General features: G+C 37.2%; 1 protein-coding gene across 1 annotated transcript; it reads right to left on the bottom strand.

The window, feature by feature from the left end:
- Positions 1–1,003: 1,003 nt before the first annotated feature.
- LOC132110591 (switch-associated protein 70-like) lies at positions 1,004–18,467 on the bottom strand. The gene is made up of 12 exons (XM_059517316.1): positions 18,277–18,467; positions 17,312–17,452; positions 14,418–14,591; positions 14,100–14,327; positions 12,203–12,349; positions 9,204–9,312; positions 8,938–9,119; positions 6,819–6,926; positions 6,478–6,644; positions 6,181–6,379; positions 1,306–1,402; positions 1,004–1,217 (listed from the first exon to the last, which is right to left on the bottom strand). The coding sequence occupies exons 1-12, from the start codon at positions 18,418–18,420 to the stop codon at positions 1,099–1,101; spliced, it is 1,815 nt and encodes a 604-aa protein (XP_059373299.1). The 5' UTR covers positions 18,421–18,467; the 3' UTR covers positions 1,004–1,098.
- Between the last annotated feature and the right edge of the window lie 876 nt (positions 18,468–19,343).

Raw genomic sequence — 19,343 nt, forward strand, 5'->3', positions numbered from 1 at the left:
AGTTTCTGTGGTATTTTTGTACCTGAATATTATTGTTATGCCTACCTGAAAAACTTAAAGCACTGTTTATTTTGTTGGTATCGTGTTATTGTATTTTTTTGTGCCATTGCTTGTCATTTATCCATTGTTATTTAATTACTGACTGTTTACTTGTCTTTTTTTATTTTTATTAATTTAATTCAGAGTTTGAAATCAAAGTTCTTTTCCTCACAATATAGATATGAATCAACAAAATCTTTAGTGTTCTTTAGAATGTCTATGAGTGCTTCAGGTTGCTTCAGTAAGCTTGAGTTTTGGAAGAACTGAGAGATAACAGGAAATCTAATTAATATGTGTGTGTACAAGACAAGTGTGTGAGACAGAAATGTGATTTTAGTTTCTTAGGATTTGGGTTTTGCGCAAAGTAACTCATTCTGCAAGTTACAATCTACAATGCACTGACTGGCAGTCTGTCTGAAACGCAGAATACAGAAAAGCAGAGGGATGAAATTCCCAGATTCCCAGAAAATGCATGAACTGATTAAATGTATACCTTGAATGCATTGTCTGTTTCTTTGAACTAAAGCATCTGTCAAATGCATACATGTAAAAAGCTAAATATATTAAAATTAACTTATAATTCCTCGTTGACAAAGAGATTCAAGACAAAATGAACCACATCAATCCATCATGAACTACGTGATTTATTCTTTCAAATGTTTTAAAACAAGCTGAAGTGAAAAGGCAAATGTTGAGTTAAATGGATTATATATGCTCTGTTGAGAGCAACACAGTATCTTTTGTCTATTAGTGACTCTAGTCTCCAGAAAATGCGGCTTTGAATCGGTCCTCTGTGTTTATCTGTGCATCAACAAGGACATCTACTGGACACAGTAGGAATCAGGTGCATTGATAGCACAACTGCCTGTGAGCAGTTATTTTTCACACTTGAAATAACTGAAGTTAAATGATAGTAATGTTAATTTCCTAAATGTGTTTTCAAAAACAATGCAGAAGTATAAAAATTAATTAAAAGAGTACATGATGTAGTCAAGATGACAACTACCACGCAAATACAAAATAAATATACGCGAATAAAAGAAATGGACGTTTTAGATGTTATTGTTCATCATGTGACCTATTCTTGTTCTCCTGCCAGATCCTCTCCATCTCTTTCAGCTCTGTGTCAGTGAACGCTGCTTGTCCCCAGTTGGTCATTCTAGTGGGACCCTTGTTGCCTGAGAAATACATAAAAAAACATGAATCTGGGGCTTTTGGGAACGGTATCTGATAAATGGTATTTGAGAAAGTTTACACTCGGGTCACCTGGTTGAATGATTTGAAGTAGGCCCTCATGATTAGAGACTTTGTGCGTCCAATTCTTTGTTTTGTGAGCTGCCCGTTCCAGTTTCGTTGTAACAACCTGAAAAACAATAAAAGTCACTGAAATTCTAATCATTTACCTTAAAGGTATAATTTGCTAAAAATGTATTCACCCTCAGGTCATCAAAGAAGTAGATGAGTTTGTTTCTTCATCAGAACAGATTTGGAGAAATTTAGCATTACATCTCTTGCTTACCAATGGATACTCTACAGTGAATGGGTGCCGTCAGAATGAGAGTCCAAACAGCTGATAAAAACATCACAATATTACACAAGTAATACACATGAATCCAGTGAAGTGGGAAGCTGCATGTTTGTGACTAACACAAAATACAAGTCCCCTTTCCATAATATTGTTTTCTCCAGTGAAAAAGTCTTCTCCTCTGAATCAGGAGAGAAATATGCATAAATCAAGGGTTATGGTTTAGAATTAAAACACCTTGAATGGATTTGTTTCTTACAAACATACAGCTTTTCACTTCATAAGATGTTAACTGATGGACTGTAGTTGTGTGGATCACTTGTTGTTGTGATGTTTTCATTAGCTGTTTGGACTCTCAGTCTGACGGCACCCATTCACTGCAGAGCATCCACTGGTGAGCAAGAGCTGAAATGCTAAATTTCTCCAAATCTATTCTGTTGAAGAAACATACTCATCTACATCTTGGATGACATGAAGGTGAGTAATTTTTCAGCAGTTTTCATTTCTGGGTTATCTTTAAGTTTAAAACTGAAGTAGTTATTAAATTAAAAAAAATAAAAATGTATGCATTTAGCAGATTCTTTTATCCAAAGCGACTTACAGGGCATTCAGGCTAACGTTTATAGCATATAAAAGAGGAAACAACAACTAACAACACTTTCAATGGCTGTTCTCTCTAATGAGATGGACATTTGTGCTAGTAAGTAAAAGAAGCCAAATTCAGGGTTCCCACTCTTTCATGAACACCAGTTTCAAAGACTTGCAAGGACTTTTTAAAGCATAATTTTATTAAATCAAGCACCTTTGAAATTCACACCCCCAGCCCATAACATCATGAAAGTCCTTACTGTACTTACCATTTCACTTACACGTAATATTTACATAAAGAAATGTGAGAGTAATAATGATGTTTTGAATGTGTAGGTTTTATAAAATTAAACCGTTTTAGACAGTCGTGTTTAAAGGACTTGAAATCCATTAAATTCAATAATGGTAATATTCAAATGCAGTTTCTAAAATATTGATAAAAAATGCATTACACTGGTTTTTAAAGAGTTTTTTTTTAATTAAGAATTAATTTGTCTCAGCTTTTTTAAAAAAAAGCTGTTAACTGTTTTAATATCATAGTAAAACCTGTTAACATTAAACATTTGCACATTCACTCAATAGAGACGTGCAGGGGCATAGCCATCTTTTCAAAAGTGAGGAGGACAGAAATTACACACATACATACATACATACAGTCGTGGCCAAAAGTTTTGAGAATTACATAAATATTGGAAATTGGAAAAGTTGCTGCTTAAGTTTTTATAATAGCAATTTGCATGTACTCCAGAATGTTATGAAGAGTGATCAGATAAATTGCATAGTCCTTCTTTGCCATGAAAATTAACTTAATCCCAAAAAAACCTTTCCACTGCATTTCATTGCTGTCATTAAAGGACCTGCTGAGATCATTTCAGTAATCGTCTTGTTAACTCAGGTGAGAATGTTGATGAGCACAAGGCTGGAGATCATTATGTCAGGCTGATTGGGTTAGAATGGCAGACTTGACATGTTAAAAGGAGGGTGATGCTTGAAATCATTGTTCTTCCATTGTTAACCATGGTGACCTGCAAAGAAACGTGTGCAGCCATCATTGCGTTGCATAAAAATGGCTTCACAGGCAAGGATATTGTGGCTACTAAGATTGCACCTAAATCAACAATTTATAGGATCATCAAGAACTTCAAGGAAAGAGGTTCAATTCTTGTAAAGAAGGCTTCAGGGCGTCCAAAAAAGTCCAGCAAGTGCCAGGATCATCTCCTAAAGAGGATTCAGCTGCAGGATCGGAGTGCCACCAGTGCAGAGCTTGCTCAGGAATGGCAGCAGGCAAAAAAAACATCAGGGACAGATTGATCTTCTGCAGAAAGTAGAGTGAATGGACTGCTGAGGACTGGGGCAAAGTCATATTCTCCGGTGAAGCCCCTTTCCGATTGTTTGGGGCATCTGGAAAAAGGCTTGTCCGGAGAAGAAAAGGTGAGCGCTACCATCAGTCCTGTGTCATGCCAACAGTAAAGCATCCTGACGCCATTCATGTGTGGGGTTGCTTCTCATCCAAGGGAGTGAGCTCACTCACAATTCTGCCCAAAAACACAGCCATGAATAAAGAATGGTACCAAAACACCCTCCAACAGCAACTTCTTCCAACAATCCAACAACAGTTTGGTGAAGAACAATGCATTTTCCAGCACGATGGAGCACCGTGCCATAAGGCAAAAGTGAGAACTAAGTGGCTCGGGGACCAGAATGTTGAAATTTTGGGTCCATGGCCTGGAAACTCCCCAGATCTTAATCCCATTGAGAACTTGTGGTCAATCCTCAAGAGAAGGGTGGACAAACAAAAACCCACTAATTCTGACAAACTCCTAGAAGTGATTATGAAAGATTGGGTTGCTATCAGTCAGGATTTGGCCCAGAAGTTGATTGAGAGCATGCCCAGTCGAATTGCAGAGGTCCTGAAAAAGAAGGGCCAACACTGCAAATACTGACTCTTTGCATAAATGTCATGTAATTGTCGATAAAAGCCTTTGAAACGTATGAAGTGCTTGTAATTATATTTCAGTACATCATAGAAACAACTGAAACAAAGATCTAAAAGCAGTTTAGCAGCAAACTTTTTGAAAACTAATATTTATGTAATTCTCAAAACTTTTGGCCACGACTGTACATACACACACACACACACACACACACACACACACACATAACATTACAATATAACATTTCGGTAATCAATATATATATATATATATATATATATATATATATATATTTTTTTTTTTTTTTTTTAATCATGTTTAAGCTAATACTTGTTCAAAACAATCACTTTAGCAGAGTTTGTACTATTTTCTGCACATTTTGAAAAATGAAAAATATTTTTTGTTCAGTCTATGCATATAGGCGTTTTGTGGCATATCGCCGAAAAGAACTTAAATTGCACTTTCAGTTTTGATCGTACAGGTAAGAGCAATACATCAATCGAATCTGTAAAGGGTCTACTTTTATTTGTATACAGACATAATAAGAAAACTTTGTGCATTTATAAAATAAAGAAAACAAACAGAGTGCGCTGTCTGCAGCCTTGGTCTGCGTGATCTTCATTTAGAAATGCGTCATTAAAATGAACTGAAACTCAACAAATACTCCACAAAGAGATATGAGAGATATTTCTATAGAAATCTTGACATGTCTACTTTTAGACTAAGCAAGTATTATCGACAACAAATATAAGTAATAAAGTAATCCATATGAAACCAATGCGATGTCCAGTCTTTCACGTCTCCCTTCACTAACTCTAATACGACCACGCTGCCGCGCTATAGATATATAATCATCCATGTGAAATGCGCGGCGCGTAAACATTATTAATATCATGTTTTTAAATATGATGTCAACAAATGGAAAAGTCAGCAGTCTATTAATTATCATGTTAATCACAGCGCCTTTAGTCGCTACAGCGGGGGCGCTTTTTAACCCAAATACCATACATTTACATATTCTTTCGTTATTTAAAAACCGTTGCTTAAATTATCATAAACAAAAAATTTAAATCATAAAGAAGACCTTTGTCTTGATTGATTTTTTTAGCCATTCTCTTGTGCTACTTAAATTGACAACATTTAAAAAAAACAAGATCGCGTCAGAGATCAAACAGATTACCTCCCATGTTTAGTTCTGTTTTTGACAGAAGCACATATTGGACAATTAAAAAAATAGCAGCACAAACAAAACTGATTTCAAATTTAATTCAAGCACTTTCAAGGACCTATGTTAGTTTTCAAGTACTTTCCAGGCCTTGAATCCATATGTCTGAATTTCAAGTACTTTCAAGAAGGGTGGGAACCCTGCAAATTAAACATGTCGGAAAGCAAAATATATTAGAAAAAAAGAATGTTGATTTGTGAAGAAAACATTATAAAAATCCCTAAACTAGGGCAGCGCGATTAATAGCTATGCAAAATTGCATTCACAATCGCAGACAATATAATTGTAAGGTTTGCGATAATGACAACTGTTTGCGCATCTTCTCGGTGAACTACGTCTCTGTGTAGTAAATGCTGCTCCCTCTGAGAGCACGTGAAAATACCACATTTAATAACATCCCAGACAGCAACATAATGTTGGCCCAGATCAGGCCCACATCTGGCCAACGTGAAATCCATGTGGGCCAGATATGGGCCAAATCTGGGCCAAAACGGCATTCTTGGATGTTTTTACTCCAAACTCATACATCAGTCGAGTGTTTGAAATAAATCCGCCAGATGATGTGGCTTCTTAAACAGGATAATTAAGGCACACAATATTTAATTGTATTCTAAGCAGTGATAAAGGCTATGTCGATTAGCATTTCATTTTAGATATACTTTATTATATTCATATTTGGATTTTCAGCACGAGAGCGCCCTCTAGCCTTTGGATGGAGATTTACTGCTGATCACAGAACTGTGCTTCACTGAAACATACGCATGACAATCGTAGCTTCTGCCTAATTGCGATTTATTGCCTTTGCGATTTAATTTCGATGAATTGTGCAGCCCTACCCTAAACACACTTTTTCAGTATGAAACCGCTACCTTGTATTCCTCTTGCGCCCCTTCTCTCTGTCTTCTGAGAAGCTCCAGCTGCTCCTGTGCAGCCTGCAGGGCTCGTTCCTTCTCGGCCCGCTCCCTTTCCAGCTCTTGTTTTTCCTTCTGGGACTGGGTTAAGAGTTCTTGCTGCTGCAGGTGAATCTGCTCTAATTCAAGCCTCTTGTGTTCCTCCTGTTGTAGCAGTCTGCAAATAAAGCACACACATGTTCTGCATAATGCGGTGGCCCAAAACATTGCCTACTGGATGTGTATACTGAATGTTGTGTGTCTGTGCACCGTCACCTTGCCTGCAGTTTGCGCAGGGCTTCTTCATCCTCTTTTGCCTGTCTCTCGTCGTCTAGTGCCTTTTTCAGTTGACGGTACATTTCTTCCAGTTCCTGCATACGCTGCCAGTACTGCTCCACTTCACTGGCCTTTTCAGCCACCTGCTCTTCCATCTGCATTCGAGCCTAAGAAGCAGTTTTACATTAAATCAGGCCTGTTTCACACATACTGCATATATGCATCACATAAGCATAACTGCGAACTGGTGTTGTGCTTGATTTCACACATTTACAGCCTAACTGCAGAAATGACACATTTTTCTTTCTTTGTTAATGGGACAAAGTTAATGTTTTCGTTACCATTTTCTCTTGCTCCAGGTCTCGTCTGTATTGGTCCAGTAGCTCTATTTGGGTCTGAAGTCTTCTCTGTTCCTCCAAATCACCTCTGACTGATGTGTCCTGCAGTTTCTGCCATATACAGACAAAATGACAGCATGAAAGGTTTCTGTGAGCAAGACTGAATCAGAAAAACATGAAATAACAATTAGACATCCTTCACTGTTTATGTAAAAGAATGTTCCAGACTCAGAGTCACGCTATCGATTTCAACAAAAGCATTTCAATTCTTTCCTCAGTTGTAAAAAAAACTAAACAAATGCACATTTACAATAATGCACTTACAGTAGAAGCACATGAGGGCAAGGCATTCAGGATTATTTAAAGGCATAAATGTGCAGCTTATGTTATTTGGAAAATATGTTGCTAAGTTGTCTAGTACACATTTTTTCATCATCATTGCTTGTACAGTGCAAGCGTTTCCAAGTTTAGTGGCTTTGACACAGGCGATGTTCAGATAAGCGATAAAGTACAGCTTCACGAAAGAACTATCCCTTGAGACTGAAAATATCAAACAGGAACTAGTGACTGTCAAAACCGCCCATACACAGACAGTGTGGCTTCATTGCTCAGGAGTGCTCTTTTGCAGGTTCCCTAACATGAAGAATTTGTATAAGCAAATCTGTTTGTTAAGTTCAATTTTTGGTCTTTCTATTTATTAAAAAAAAAAATTTTAATGACAGGACAGCTGAGAAGAGCCACAACGCTATGGCTCTGACAGCAGTCTGAACATATTTTAACAGATTTTTTAACAGAGCTTCTGTAGCTTTCTTTTCACTTTCAAACAGGATTTCAAGAGTCAAGAATGTGACATGATAACAAATTAACGGTTGAACAAAAATATAGACAGGGATGTGAAACTTTTTTAACACGTTACTAATAGTGTGCTATAAACAATGTGAAAATTAACCAAAAGGGGAACGTGAAAAGTGAAAAGAGAACAAGATGAAAAAGATGTTTTAATAGAAGGGTACTGCGACTTTAATAAATCAAAGAAAAATCCCCTGATTTAAATAAGCTCTTGTTTCCACCCAACTTTTTTATTATTATAATTTATTTATTAATTATTAGTTTTTAAGGTTTGACGTCCCATGCTGTGTAACATATGTGTGTATATTGTATGCTTTAGATATAAATTGCCTTGCCTTGAACAAGAATGTTTCCATTTGTGTCATTTCACAACAGACAATTTTCCTAATTATTCTCAGCATGCTTCCATTTTTTCTAAATATCTTGTATTGAAAGCTATAGCAGTACTCAGACTCAAACATATCCGGCTCTATTACAGCAGGCTTTAAAACATACGTCACGGGGCATGGATACAGTGTGATTAAGTTCAACAGTCACAGCAGTGGGCATCTACTCAGATTTCTGAAAGAGGTAAATGAAGCGTTTGTGACAGAGATTGAAAATGAGGATGGAAAAGGATCACTTTTACAAAAAATGAAATGTATTTACTTCATAAGCTAACCTACAGAAACATGACATAAAGATCTGAAAATGCATTTCATGACATCTTTAAAGGCATTCAGTCTGGTGCTCATTTCTAAAGTTTTACACAAGAAATACATACAGTATGTGACCCTGGAGCACAAAAAGTCATCAGAATGTCCTATGCTTGCATATGCAGTTAGTTTGGTGATACAGAAAGCTAAAATTTAGACATTGGAATGCACTTCTTGTCATGCTTTATCAGCAGAGACAATGGCAGAATCAGACCTGAGCAGCCAAAGAGGCATGAAATTATAAAAAATGCTGGCTTAAACATTGGTACGGAAAATACAAGGATTTACTGACTTGAGTAGTGATGCCCATGTTGCTTCTTTTTTGTTAGACAGGTCTAATTATCGTGTGGATCACTCTCTAAAACTCACTAGTATCGTGTTATGTAAATAAATCTCAGAGATGATTATGCTGATCCATGTTGATAGATGGGAGTACACAGTAATGCTACCACTAGATAAAGAACTACTACATGTACCTTTAATCCAACATCTCCCATAGAGATACTACTAAAACAGCTTGAAATACAACGTTTTAGCAGGCAACTTATATCTGTATAACTCAAGGAAGGCCACGGTACCTTGGTCACGGCCTCCAGCTGGGCCTGCTTAATATCGTTGGCCAACTGCAGCTGTCTCATTCTGTTCTCCATGGCCTCCTTTTCAGCTTTCACTCTCTTTCTCAGCTCCCTGCGTTTCTGTCTGGATTCTCGGTTTGGGGAGGAAAGGCCCTGCCTTATGCGGACGATGCAGTCCTGGATGGCTGTAAAATTTAAGCACATGGGGTTGTGGATATACAAATATTTCACAGCCAAAAGTGTAAACTTTGTGTATAGATATTTAATACCATAAATCCACTCTTGTTTTGTCTTTTTATCCGATGCACTGATCTCAAAACTTTTCTCAGCACATTTTATAACGAAGAGGTTTTTCTTTCCATCCTTGTCTGGTAAGGACTGCAAAGATAGAGCAATTTAGATATTTAAAGGGACAGTTCACCCAAAAATCTATTATGTTGTTCCAAGCCTATATGTTTTCCCAATGTAGCTCTCTTTTTATATTCATTTCAAAATATTTAAATGTAACAAGCTGTGATTAGACATGAAACATGAAAGAATTTATGATGTTGTCGAACATGCATCTTGAGGTGCCAACTAGGTTTGAATAAATGTACTGTAAGCAGGGCTTGACATTAACACCCGCCGATTTTGCTCGTGGCGGGTAACACAGTGACTCCAACCAGCCGCTTTGACGGGTTGAATAATTGCCAGTGTGTGAGTTGGAGGCTAAGTATAGATATATTTTCACTCGCAAACACTCTGACTGAGCGCTTCAGAGTTTCACTCTCCGTCAAGCGATCTGTGATATTTCTCCGTTCATCTCAATGGATACGCAGCGCACCTGTATTAAGTGTGAAGGCGCACAAATCACCAGCGCACACACACAGAGACCGAGAGAGAGAGAGAGAGAGAGAGAGAGAGTGAGAGAGAGAGAGTGAGAGAGAGAGAGTGAGAGAGAGAGAGAGAGAGAGAGAGTGAGAGAGAGAGAGAGCGAGAGAGCGAGAGAGAGAGTGAATTGACTCGCTACATTTAAACAATATTCTTTGTTGTATTTTCCTGTCAAAATAATGGCGTTCCTATGGAAGTCCCCAGCCTTTAAGAACAGCCGGGTTTTCCGGTAGTGGGTGGAGTTAATGCGCAAACGGCAATCCCATTGGCTGGCGCTCACCTATTCTCATCCCTGTTTTAATTTCAGCAAATCAGTCCAAGCGAACGCACAAAACCTGATTAATATTCATGAATTCAGCTACTCATTAATCATATCATATCAATATTATCCCATCAGTATTTTTGTTATTTTTTTCCCAATTTTTTTTTTTTTTTGTCAAAAATATTAAATGACAGAAAAAACAACCACCTCTCAAGTTAAAATGATCAGTCAAAAATGACTAAAATGCATTCAAACATGGTTATCAAATTTACTTCTAATTACTTATACGGTATACAAACCATTCTTCAGGCGCCTAGAGCTGGAGGAAAGGACAGTGAAAATTTGGTCAGAGGCCAACATCTCCTCTCTCCAGGCATCTTTCGAGTGTACAGACTGGCAATGTTTTTATGAAAAGAATATTTTATTCAGGAAACCCACTGGAGAAAAAAGCAGCTTCTAGAGAAGTTAAGGTTGAAATAAGGAAGGCCACAATGAATTACAGAAATAAAATTGAAAGTCTGTATTGTAGAGGGGACCTTAGGGCAGCCTGGACAGGTATAAAATCCATGGCATCAATTAATCAGTATTCCTGTGAGACCAAGCAGGTCATTAATGGAAAGGGTGTGGAATATGCTGATTTGGCAAATGGCTTTAATTCTTTCTTTTCTCGTTTTGAAAGGTTTGATTTTCTGAATAATATCTCCAAAATGCGGGAATCTTTGGTTCCAAAGAATGGTCTAGTGATAACACAAGGTAATGTCACAAATCTTTTCAAGAAATTAAACGTACGTAAAGCTGCTGGCCCTGATTCCATCTGTGGACGCGTTTTATGTTGTTGCGCGGACCAGCTCAGTGAGGTGTTTACAACACTTTTTCAGATGTGTGGTCAGATTCCTGCCATATGGAAAACATCAATTATAATTCCTGTCCCTAAATCTAAAAATCCAAGAGAAATGAAACAATTCAGACCAGTTTCACTAACATCACTCGTGATGAAAACTTTCGAGAAAATATTGAAAGATGAAATTGTTTCCCTAATTGATGGAAAATTAACATTTTTAACATTTTCTTTCATCTGCTGGTTTAATGGACAAGAATAGCCTCAGCAGTATTGTTAAAATCTGCTCCAAGATCATTGGAGTTCACCTGACAGACCTGAGCTCCCACTGGAAAAAACAAGTGCTCCAGAAGGCTAGACAGGTCATGATTTATCCTGTCTATGTTCTTAGGCAGGAATTTTGTCTAATGCCCTCAGGACGACGATACCTGGCCCCCACAAGGAAAACGAACAGATATGCAAATTCTTGTATCCCCTCTGCCATCAGGTTTTTAAATACTGTTGATAGCGGCAACTAGATAGGTCCAGGCATCGCAAACCTCTGTACTATTATTTATTAATTTATTTACTCAAATGTTGGTCGCTGCTCAGACTTAGTATTGTGGCCTGTGTATTTGTTGCTTGTTCTGGCACCCAAATGCAATATGATACTACTGACAGTGTTTCTAAATCCTGGATTAAGTGTTGTCTTGTCTTGTTGATACGACTGGTAGACTAAAACAGAATTGCCCTACGGGGATAAATAAAGTTGTTTGAATCTTGAATAATAATACTTGATTATTATAAAGCTTGACTGATTAATGTTAAAAGTGTATTTTTAAAAAAACTGCGCCATTTTACAAATATTATATATATATATATATATATATATATATACCTACTTTCCATTGCAACTTGTAACAAATAATTTCCCAGTGTGGTTCAATAAATTAATTCGTAGTCTGATTCGGAATTTCCATTTTTGGGTGAACTATCCCATTTCAGTTTTGGCCTTTTCCTCTCACAACACTATTATATGACTTGCAATTTAGAGCATAAGTCATATGGGCTATTTTTTATCTTACATTTAGGTGCTTGTTTTCATTTGACATTCCCAATATTCATTGACTTTTATTGTATGGAAAAGGGCAGCTTGAACATTCTGTTAAACATCTGCTTTCATAAGAAATCATAAAGGGTTGGATCGACGTGATATGAAATTGTAAGATAATAAGCTGTGTCAGAAATAGGCTTCCATTACATTAAGGTGTGTAAATGATTGATTAGTAGAAATACTGTAACAAATGGTCTGGTTTTACCTCAACACAGCAGTTGCGATCAAGCGAAATGCATCCCTTCTGCTCTACGAGGTCTTCACTCACATAATAGGACATAGAATTGAGATGGAGCTCAAACCACCGATCTGTCCAGTTCTTCCTCTTATGGCCTTTTTTCATCATATAGCCCTTTTTTAATAAAAAAAAAGCAGCAAGTTACTCATTTGTAAGAGATATGTGTTTATTTCTCCAGTATTCTAGTGTACAGTCGTGGCCAAAAGTTTTGAGAATTACATAAATATTAGTTTTCAAAAAGTTTGCTGCTAAACTGCTTTTAGATTTTTGTTTCAGTTGTTTCTATGATGTACTGAAATATAATTACAAGCACTTTATACGTTTCAAAGGCTTTTATCGACAATTACATGACATTTATGCAAAGAGTCAGTATTTGCAGTGTTGGCCCTTCTTTTTCAGGACCTCTGCAATTCGACTGGGCATGCTCTCAATCAACTTCTGGGCCTGACTTATAGCAACCCATTCTTTCATAATCACTTCTTGGAGTCAGAATTAGTGGGTTTTTGTTTGTCCACCCTTCTCTTGAGGATTGACCACAAGTTCTCAATGGGATTAAGATCTGGGGAGTTTCCAGACCATGGACCCAAAATTTCAACATTCTGGTCCCCGAGCCACTTAGTTCTCACTTTTGCCTTATGGCACGGTGCTCCATCGTGCTGGAAAATGCATTGTTCTTCACCAAACTGTTGTTGGATTGTTGGAAGAAGTTGCTGTTGGAGGGTGTTTTGGTACCTTTCTTTATTCATGGCTGTGTTTTTGGGCAGAATTGTGAGTGAGCCCACTCCCTTGGATGAGAAGCAACCCCACACATGAATGGCGTCAGGATGCTTTACTGTTGGCATGACACAGGACTGATGGTAGCGCTCACCTTTTCTTCTCCGGACAAGCCTTTTTCCAGATGCCCCAAACAATCGGAAAGGGGCTTCATCAGAGAATATGACTTTGCCCCAGTCCTCAGCACTCCATTCACTCTACTTTCTGCAGAAGATCAATCTGTCCCTGATGTTTTTTTTTTGGAGAGAAGTGGCTTCTTTGCTGCCCTTCTTGACACCTGGCCATCTTCCAAAAGTCTTGGCCTCACTGTGCGTGCAGATGCGCTCACACCTGCCTGCTGCCATTCCTGAGCAAGCTCTGCACTGGTGGTACTCCGATCCCGCATCTGAATCCTCTTTAGGAGACGATCCTGTCGCTTGCTGGACTTTCTTGGACGCCCTGAAGCCTTCTTTACAAGAATTGAACCTCTTTCCTTGAAGTTCTTGATGATCCTATAAATTGTTGATTTAGGTGCAATCTTAGTAGCCACAATATCCTTGCCTGTGAAGCCATTTTTATGCAACGCAATGATGGCTGCACGCGTTTCTTTGCAGGTCACCATGGTTAACAATGGAAGAACAATGATTTCAAGCATCACCCTCCTTTTAACATGTCAAGTCTGCCATTCTAACCCAATCAGCCTGACATAATGATCTCCAGCCTTGTGCTCATCAACATTCTCACCTGAGTTAACAAGACGATTACTGAAATGATCTCAGCAGGTCCTTTAATGACAGCAATGAAATGCAGTGGAATGGTTTTTTTGGGATTAAGTTAATTTTCATGGCAAAGCAGGACTATGCAATTCATCTGATCACTCTTCATAACATTCTGAAGTACGCAAATTGCTATTATAAAAACTTAAGCAGCAACTTTTCCAATTTCCAATATTTATGTAATTCTCAAAACTTTTGGCCACGGCTATACATTTACATTGGCTTGTCAGTGGTCTTTGTGCAACTCATTTAACTGATCATTTTTAAACACTTGTCTGTCATGTACAGACAAATCTGGATTGTCCGTATTAAAATAAACTGACACAGACTCCCACCTGCTTAATAACATCCATCACAAGCTCCTGAAAGACCTCATTGATGCCCATGGAGAGAGTCTGAGGGTTTATGCCCTTGGTGAAATGGCCCATGCCAATAAGCTCAATCAGTTCCCAAGCATTCAGATGTTTTTTCTTTGCACTGAGCCGCATTTTGTATTCTTCAAACCTGTACTCGTTCCAACTGCAACTCATTGCGGCAAACAGCTTGTGCAGGAAATACTCGAGCTGTTACAGTACAGAATACAGGGTCATTTCCATTTGATATCATGTAATAAGATAAAAGATATAAAAAATGGCAAAAGTACTATAACCAACCTCCTCTATGACAATTTGCAGTGGATATTTATCTTCAGACAGATAGTTGAAGATGCACCAGACCTTAAATCCATCAACCCCAGAGATGAGCAGATGTTTGCAACTGATGTGCTTTGGTGCAGATAAAGTCCAGCACATTTTATTCAGCTCGTTGAAGTCAAAGTTGGCTTGGATCTGCAATTAAAACACTCAAAATTAACCTAATTTAGGGCTACAATTTTAAATCTTTTTGCAGAATTCATATGCATAGGCATTAAGTGTGTTTTATGTTGCCTAACTGCAAGGCTTTCGATTCCAGAAATTTCATATCAGGCGGCAAGTAAGGAAATCTGTGAACACGGGTAACTTTATCGTTTAGGAGTCATTATACTGTATTTACCAAAGAACGCCATGATTGAAGAAACAGAATCAAATATTCCAGAAAGACAAATAATAACAGTAATATTAGCCAATGAAAATCAATATATCTATGTTAATGCATAAAAAAGCATGCAGACATGGACAAGAGGTTCAGGTCTTGTTTAAAGCAAACATCAGAATGGGGAAGAATTTTGATCTAATGTCAGGAACTGTTGATATTTTCACACATTATATTCTCTAGGGTTTCCAGAGCATGGGGCAAACAACCAAAAAACATGCAGTAGGGAGAAATTATAGGGAGGAAAACACCTTGAAGACAAGTAAGAGAAGATTGGTCAAACAGGTTTGAGCTGACAGGATGGCAACAGCATTTCTCAATACACAACATGTCAAACTATGAACTTTGGGTGTTTTTCTTAAGAAAAACATTCCTAAAATTGTTTTACTTTATTTAAGAAAAAATAAATGTTTTTGTCTGTCAAATGGGAAAAATAAGCAACACTGCAGTGAATAAATGCAATTTACAGACAAGATAAGAAATACCTTAGAATCCCAAATCTGAATATGTATGTATGAGAATATGTATATATACACATACTTTAGTAATTATAGTTTAAATCAGCATGAAACCTACATTGAATTTGGAATTTAAAGGTAAAGTTTGCCAGATTTTTTTTTTTTAATGTTGGCATACATTCTCTTTACCCATTTTATTGTTTGTTTGCTATCAGTATGCCATTCATGGGTTTATTTCCCCCAAAATTTTAAAAACTGAGCTTCCCAGGCACCAACAAATCATTTAGAGTGGTCTGCTCAGATCTGTCAATCTCTTTCCAGCTCAACCAATAGTGAGAGTTTGGGGCGTGGCTACTGAAGCAGGCTGAGCCAGAGGGTGTTTACCCGATGTGGCACCAGCTTGATTTAGTTACAGATTACAGTATTTTGGAAGCCACAATTTGAAAACTTGCCAAAATATCTAGAGACAGACAATGGGGTAAAACAGGGGCAAACCCTGGTGGTACGATTACAAGTCGAGACCTCAAACTTGTGGAGTATCTTCTCAACAGGTATAAGCTAAACTGCATTTGTCACCTAAAACAGTATGAAATGTTAAACTCTCACTTAAATCTTATGAAATGACGTCCATTTTCAATAGGAGACAGATAAAATAAATATGAATATGTAAGGAACAAGTCTGCATGTGTGATGGCCCATGGACATGACCTGCCCTACAGTCGTTCATTCATAGCCTAATAATAATGAATAAAAATCTGTTTAATAACGTGCAATATGTCACACCACAGGATATATCAACATATGCTTATTTAAATCCAATATTTAAAATGTAAAAAGTGTTCCCTAAAACAATGTTCAACCAAACAACAAGAGCTTTGTTAAAACTGACATGGATTGTCTGCATGTACAACATAAATCTTTGGTCACATGCAGCAAACATTAAGAACCTGCAAGTCTTTGTTAAAACATTAACAGGTTTAATCTATAAATAGAAATGAATGTAGAAGTACATGTCAGATGGCATCTATCAAGCCACATGTAAATGTAGCAAGCATTGAAATTAAAAAAAGATTTCCTGTATTTCGCCACTGCATTCAAATATAGAAGGAAATGGCAAAATAGATTTCATCATCTTTAGTATTTACAAACTTTTACTTTTTTTGGACAGTTTTCCGATGTGCTTTGTGCTGAATTTTCCAATGTGTTGAAAAAAATAATAAATGACCTAACTGATGAAATAGTACAGTGGGCTTCAAAGGTTTGAGACCATTAGTTAAGATGCTTCTACATCTGTATTTTTCCATATTAATATATTTTATTTAGCAAATTATGCAACTTGAATTAAACTAAAAATGTACATACATTTCAGAGCTAGCATTTTGTAAACATTCCCCTTTTGCTTTAATGACAGGATTTTTTTTTTCAGCAGCAGACTGTTTAAAGAGCATCTGAAGTCACATGATCAGTGACATTTCTACTTATTTGTTTAGTATACATTTTTACCTTTTGTGCCTTAACATACAGTACATACAGTCCATTTATTTTATTTCCAATTTCAATTAGATTTTGATTCCTAGATATGGACCCTGCTTATTGTCAGAATATGTCTATGTGAGTCACCAGATATAATGTGTAACCTTCTTCCAGAGGAAATGATAAACATCTATGCTGATGGTTAGATGTATCAAAGTCCTTTTAGGCAAGTCGTTCCCGGCTTGACTGTTAAAAACAGATGATTGGCTTTCCAGCAGGAGGGGCGGGACATGTGCATACAACCGCCATCTTTGCCGTTACGGGTTTTCCTTAGATAGTTGTATTGAGGATTGAGGAAGTGGCATGTCTCTTATAAATTGTCTCTGGATGTATACTGTATTTCATTCAGTGACATTTCTGATAGGGCTTTATAGTGGGATAGAACATCATGCTATTATTGTCATCTGGTTACAGTCATCATAGCACTGTTAAAGTGAAATACAGCACTAAGGCTGCACTTTGATAAGAGACCGTGTATTAATTACCTTATCAAGTATGCACATGTTCAGGAAGGGCATGTATCCTTGTGTTGACACTGGTCCTTCATCATCATCTTTAAAGTGCTCCTCCAGGGCTGAAGTGTTATGAGGGATTCTCAGGATGGTGCACAGGTTGTGAGACAGCACCTACAGAGAGATAGACAACAACTTGTCACCTGGGTGCAATCTCGAAACAGATCAAGCATGACCAGAAGTGTTGACACACTTGACTGAATATATATGCTTATTACACTTCAAAGCTTGAAACGAGTTTTGTAGACATGTAAAATTATCTGTAAAAAAATATTTTAGCACAAGATAAAAAAATAAATCAACACTGAAAGTTTAGTCCAAGGGAATATAGTAATGAAAAAATATTTATTTAGTCATCATTTAGATTTTCTTATTGTGTGATATGGAAAAATACTAAAGATAAGGGATCGTTCGTATCTTTCAAGTTGAAAAGAAATATCCAACTTTGCATAATGTGATAATCTAAAATCAAATATTACTTGAGTTTCTCCACTTCAGTGCGCACACATCTGCATACACCCCTGAGAAAGTCTTGCAAGACTGATCAAGCATTATTCAAATATTTTGTTAACAAGTAGTCCGTGCATTGCTTTCATATTATCTTCTGTAAATATCAGCTGAAAAAAGAAATAGCCCTAATGTTCATGCAACTGTCAGGACTTAGTAGCACGGAATCGAAATAGAATAATATTGACTGCAGAAGAGATGCAGAACTGAAAATTGATTTTCACTTTAGGTTATGATGTCTGGTCTGTGCGAATATGTCTAAAAGCTGAAAAACTCTTACGAGTAAATCAATTTCAGAGGTAAATCTAGATTTTTATTTATTTATTTATTTTTTGATTGGACAAACGACTTTGCATCTTGAGAACGAATTCACGAAAACTTGAGCTCTGTGATTTCTGTAAAGTTAGTTGATAGTCGAGTAGTTCGCTTACCTTTAACTGGGATTTGGATACTTTCCCGTTCCGGTCTACATCCAGAGCAGTGAAGGCGTACCAGATGGGTTTGAGTATTTCGTCCCGGGATATCATGATAAGCTCAGTGAAAGATGTCAGAGCGCCTGTTAAACTGATCTTCATCTGATCTTCCTCCCGCAGTCAGTGCGCGCAACAGGAGCACGAGTCACGTGACATACACAGCTGGACACAAATCTCACTCGTACTAATAAAACCATGATATAAACCGATTATGTTCCTTTAACCCGTGCAATTTCAGCGTTCGCTTCTTTTGACTGAAAGTGAATAAAAGTTACAGTTAAAAAAAAAAACCTTGGTGATATATTTATATGTAAATGCACAATAAATGATTACAGTCATTGCATTGCACAGTCGTTGCACGGTACGCGCTCCTCTGCACACCTTTCCCTTTTCCTAAATTTTGTGTTCACTACTGATTGTTTTGCACCTACTGTTAAAAAAAAAAAAAAAAAAAAAAACTTTTCAGTAGTTTGCTTTTCATCACGTATTTCAAGCAGTGGAGCACTGGATAATCTCACAACAACAACAAAAAAACACTAGATTAGCATTTTATAACAAACAAATAAGTGCATGCTGAGGGCCTAAATGCTGTAGTCTTTAGTGACCTACATGTCCTTTTACATACAAGACAAAAAGATTAAAATATAGACTATTTGACAGTTTTCCACTATTTTTCTTTCACTAGTACAACATAAATCTTGGGCTACATGCAGCAAACATCATAAATCCAAGTCTTTGTTAAAACATGAATAGGCTTAATCTATAAATAGAAATGAATGTAGAAGTAGGTCAGGCGGCATCTATCAAGCCATGTGTAAATGTAGCATACATTGAAAACATTTTTTTGAAAGATTTCCCGTATTTTCTGCACTGCATTCAAAGAAAACAGCACACCGACTACAGTGCGTGTTGGGGAAACACTACTTCTACTTTGGTATATTCCCCTAGTCCTGAAAAACAGGTCTGGTAAATGCCCCACCACTGGTATGAAGTCATAGGATTACAAGAAGGAAGTTCAAACGTAA

Source organism: Carassius carassius, chromosome 2, assembly GCF_963082965.1.
Source record: "Carassius carassius chromosome 2, fCarCar2.1, whole genome shotgun sequence".
Taxonomy (NCBI): Eukaryota; Metazoa; Chordata; class Actinopteri; order Cypriniformes; family Cyprinidae; genus Carassius; species Carassius carassius.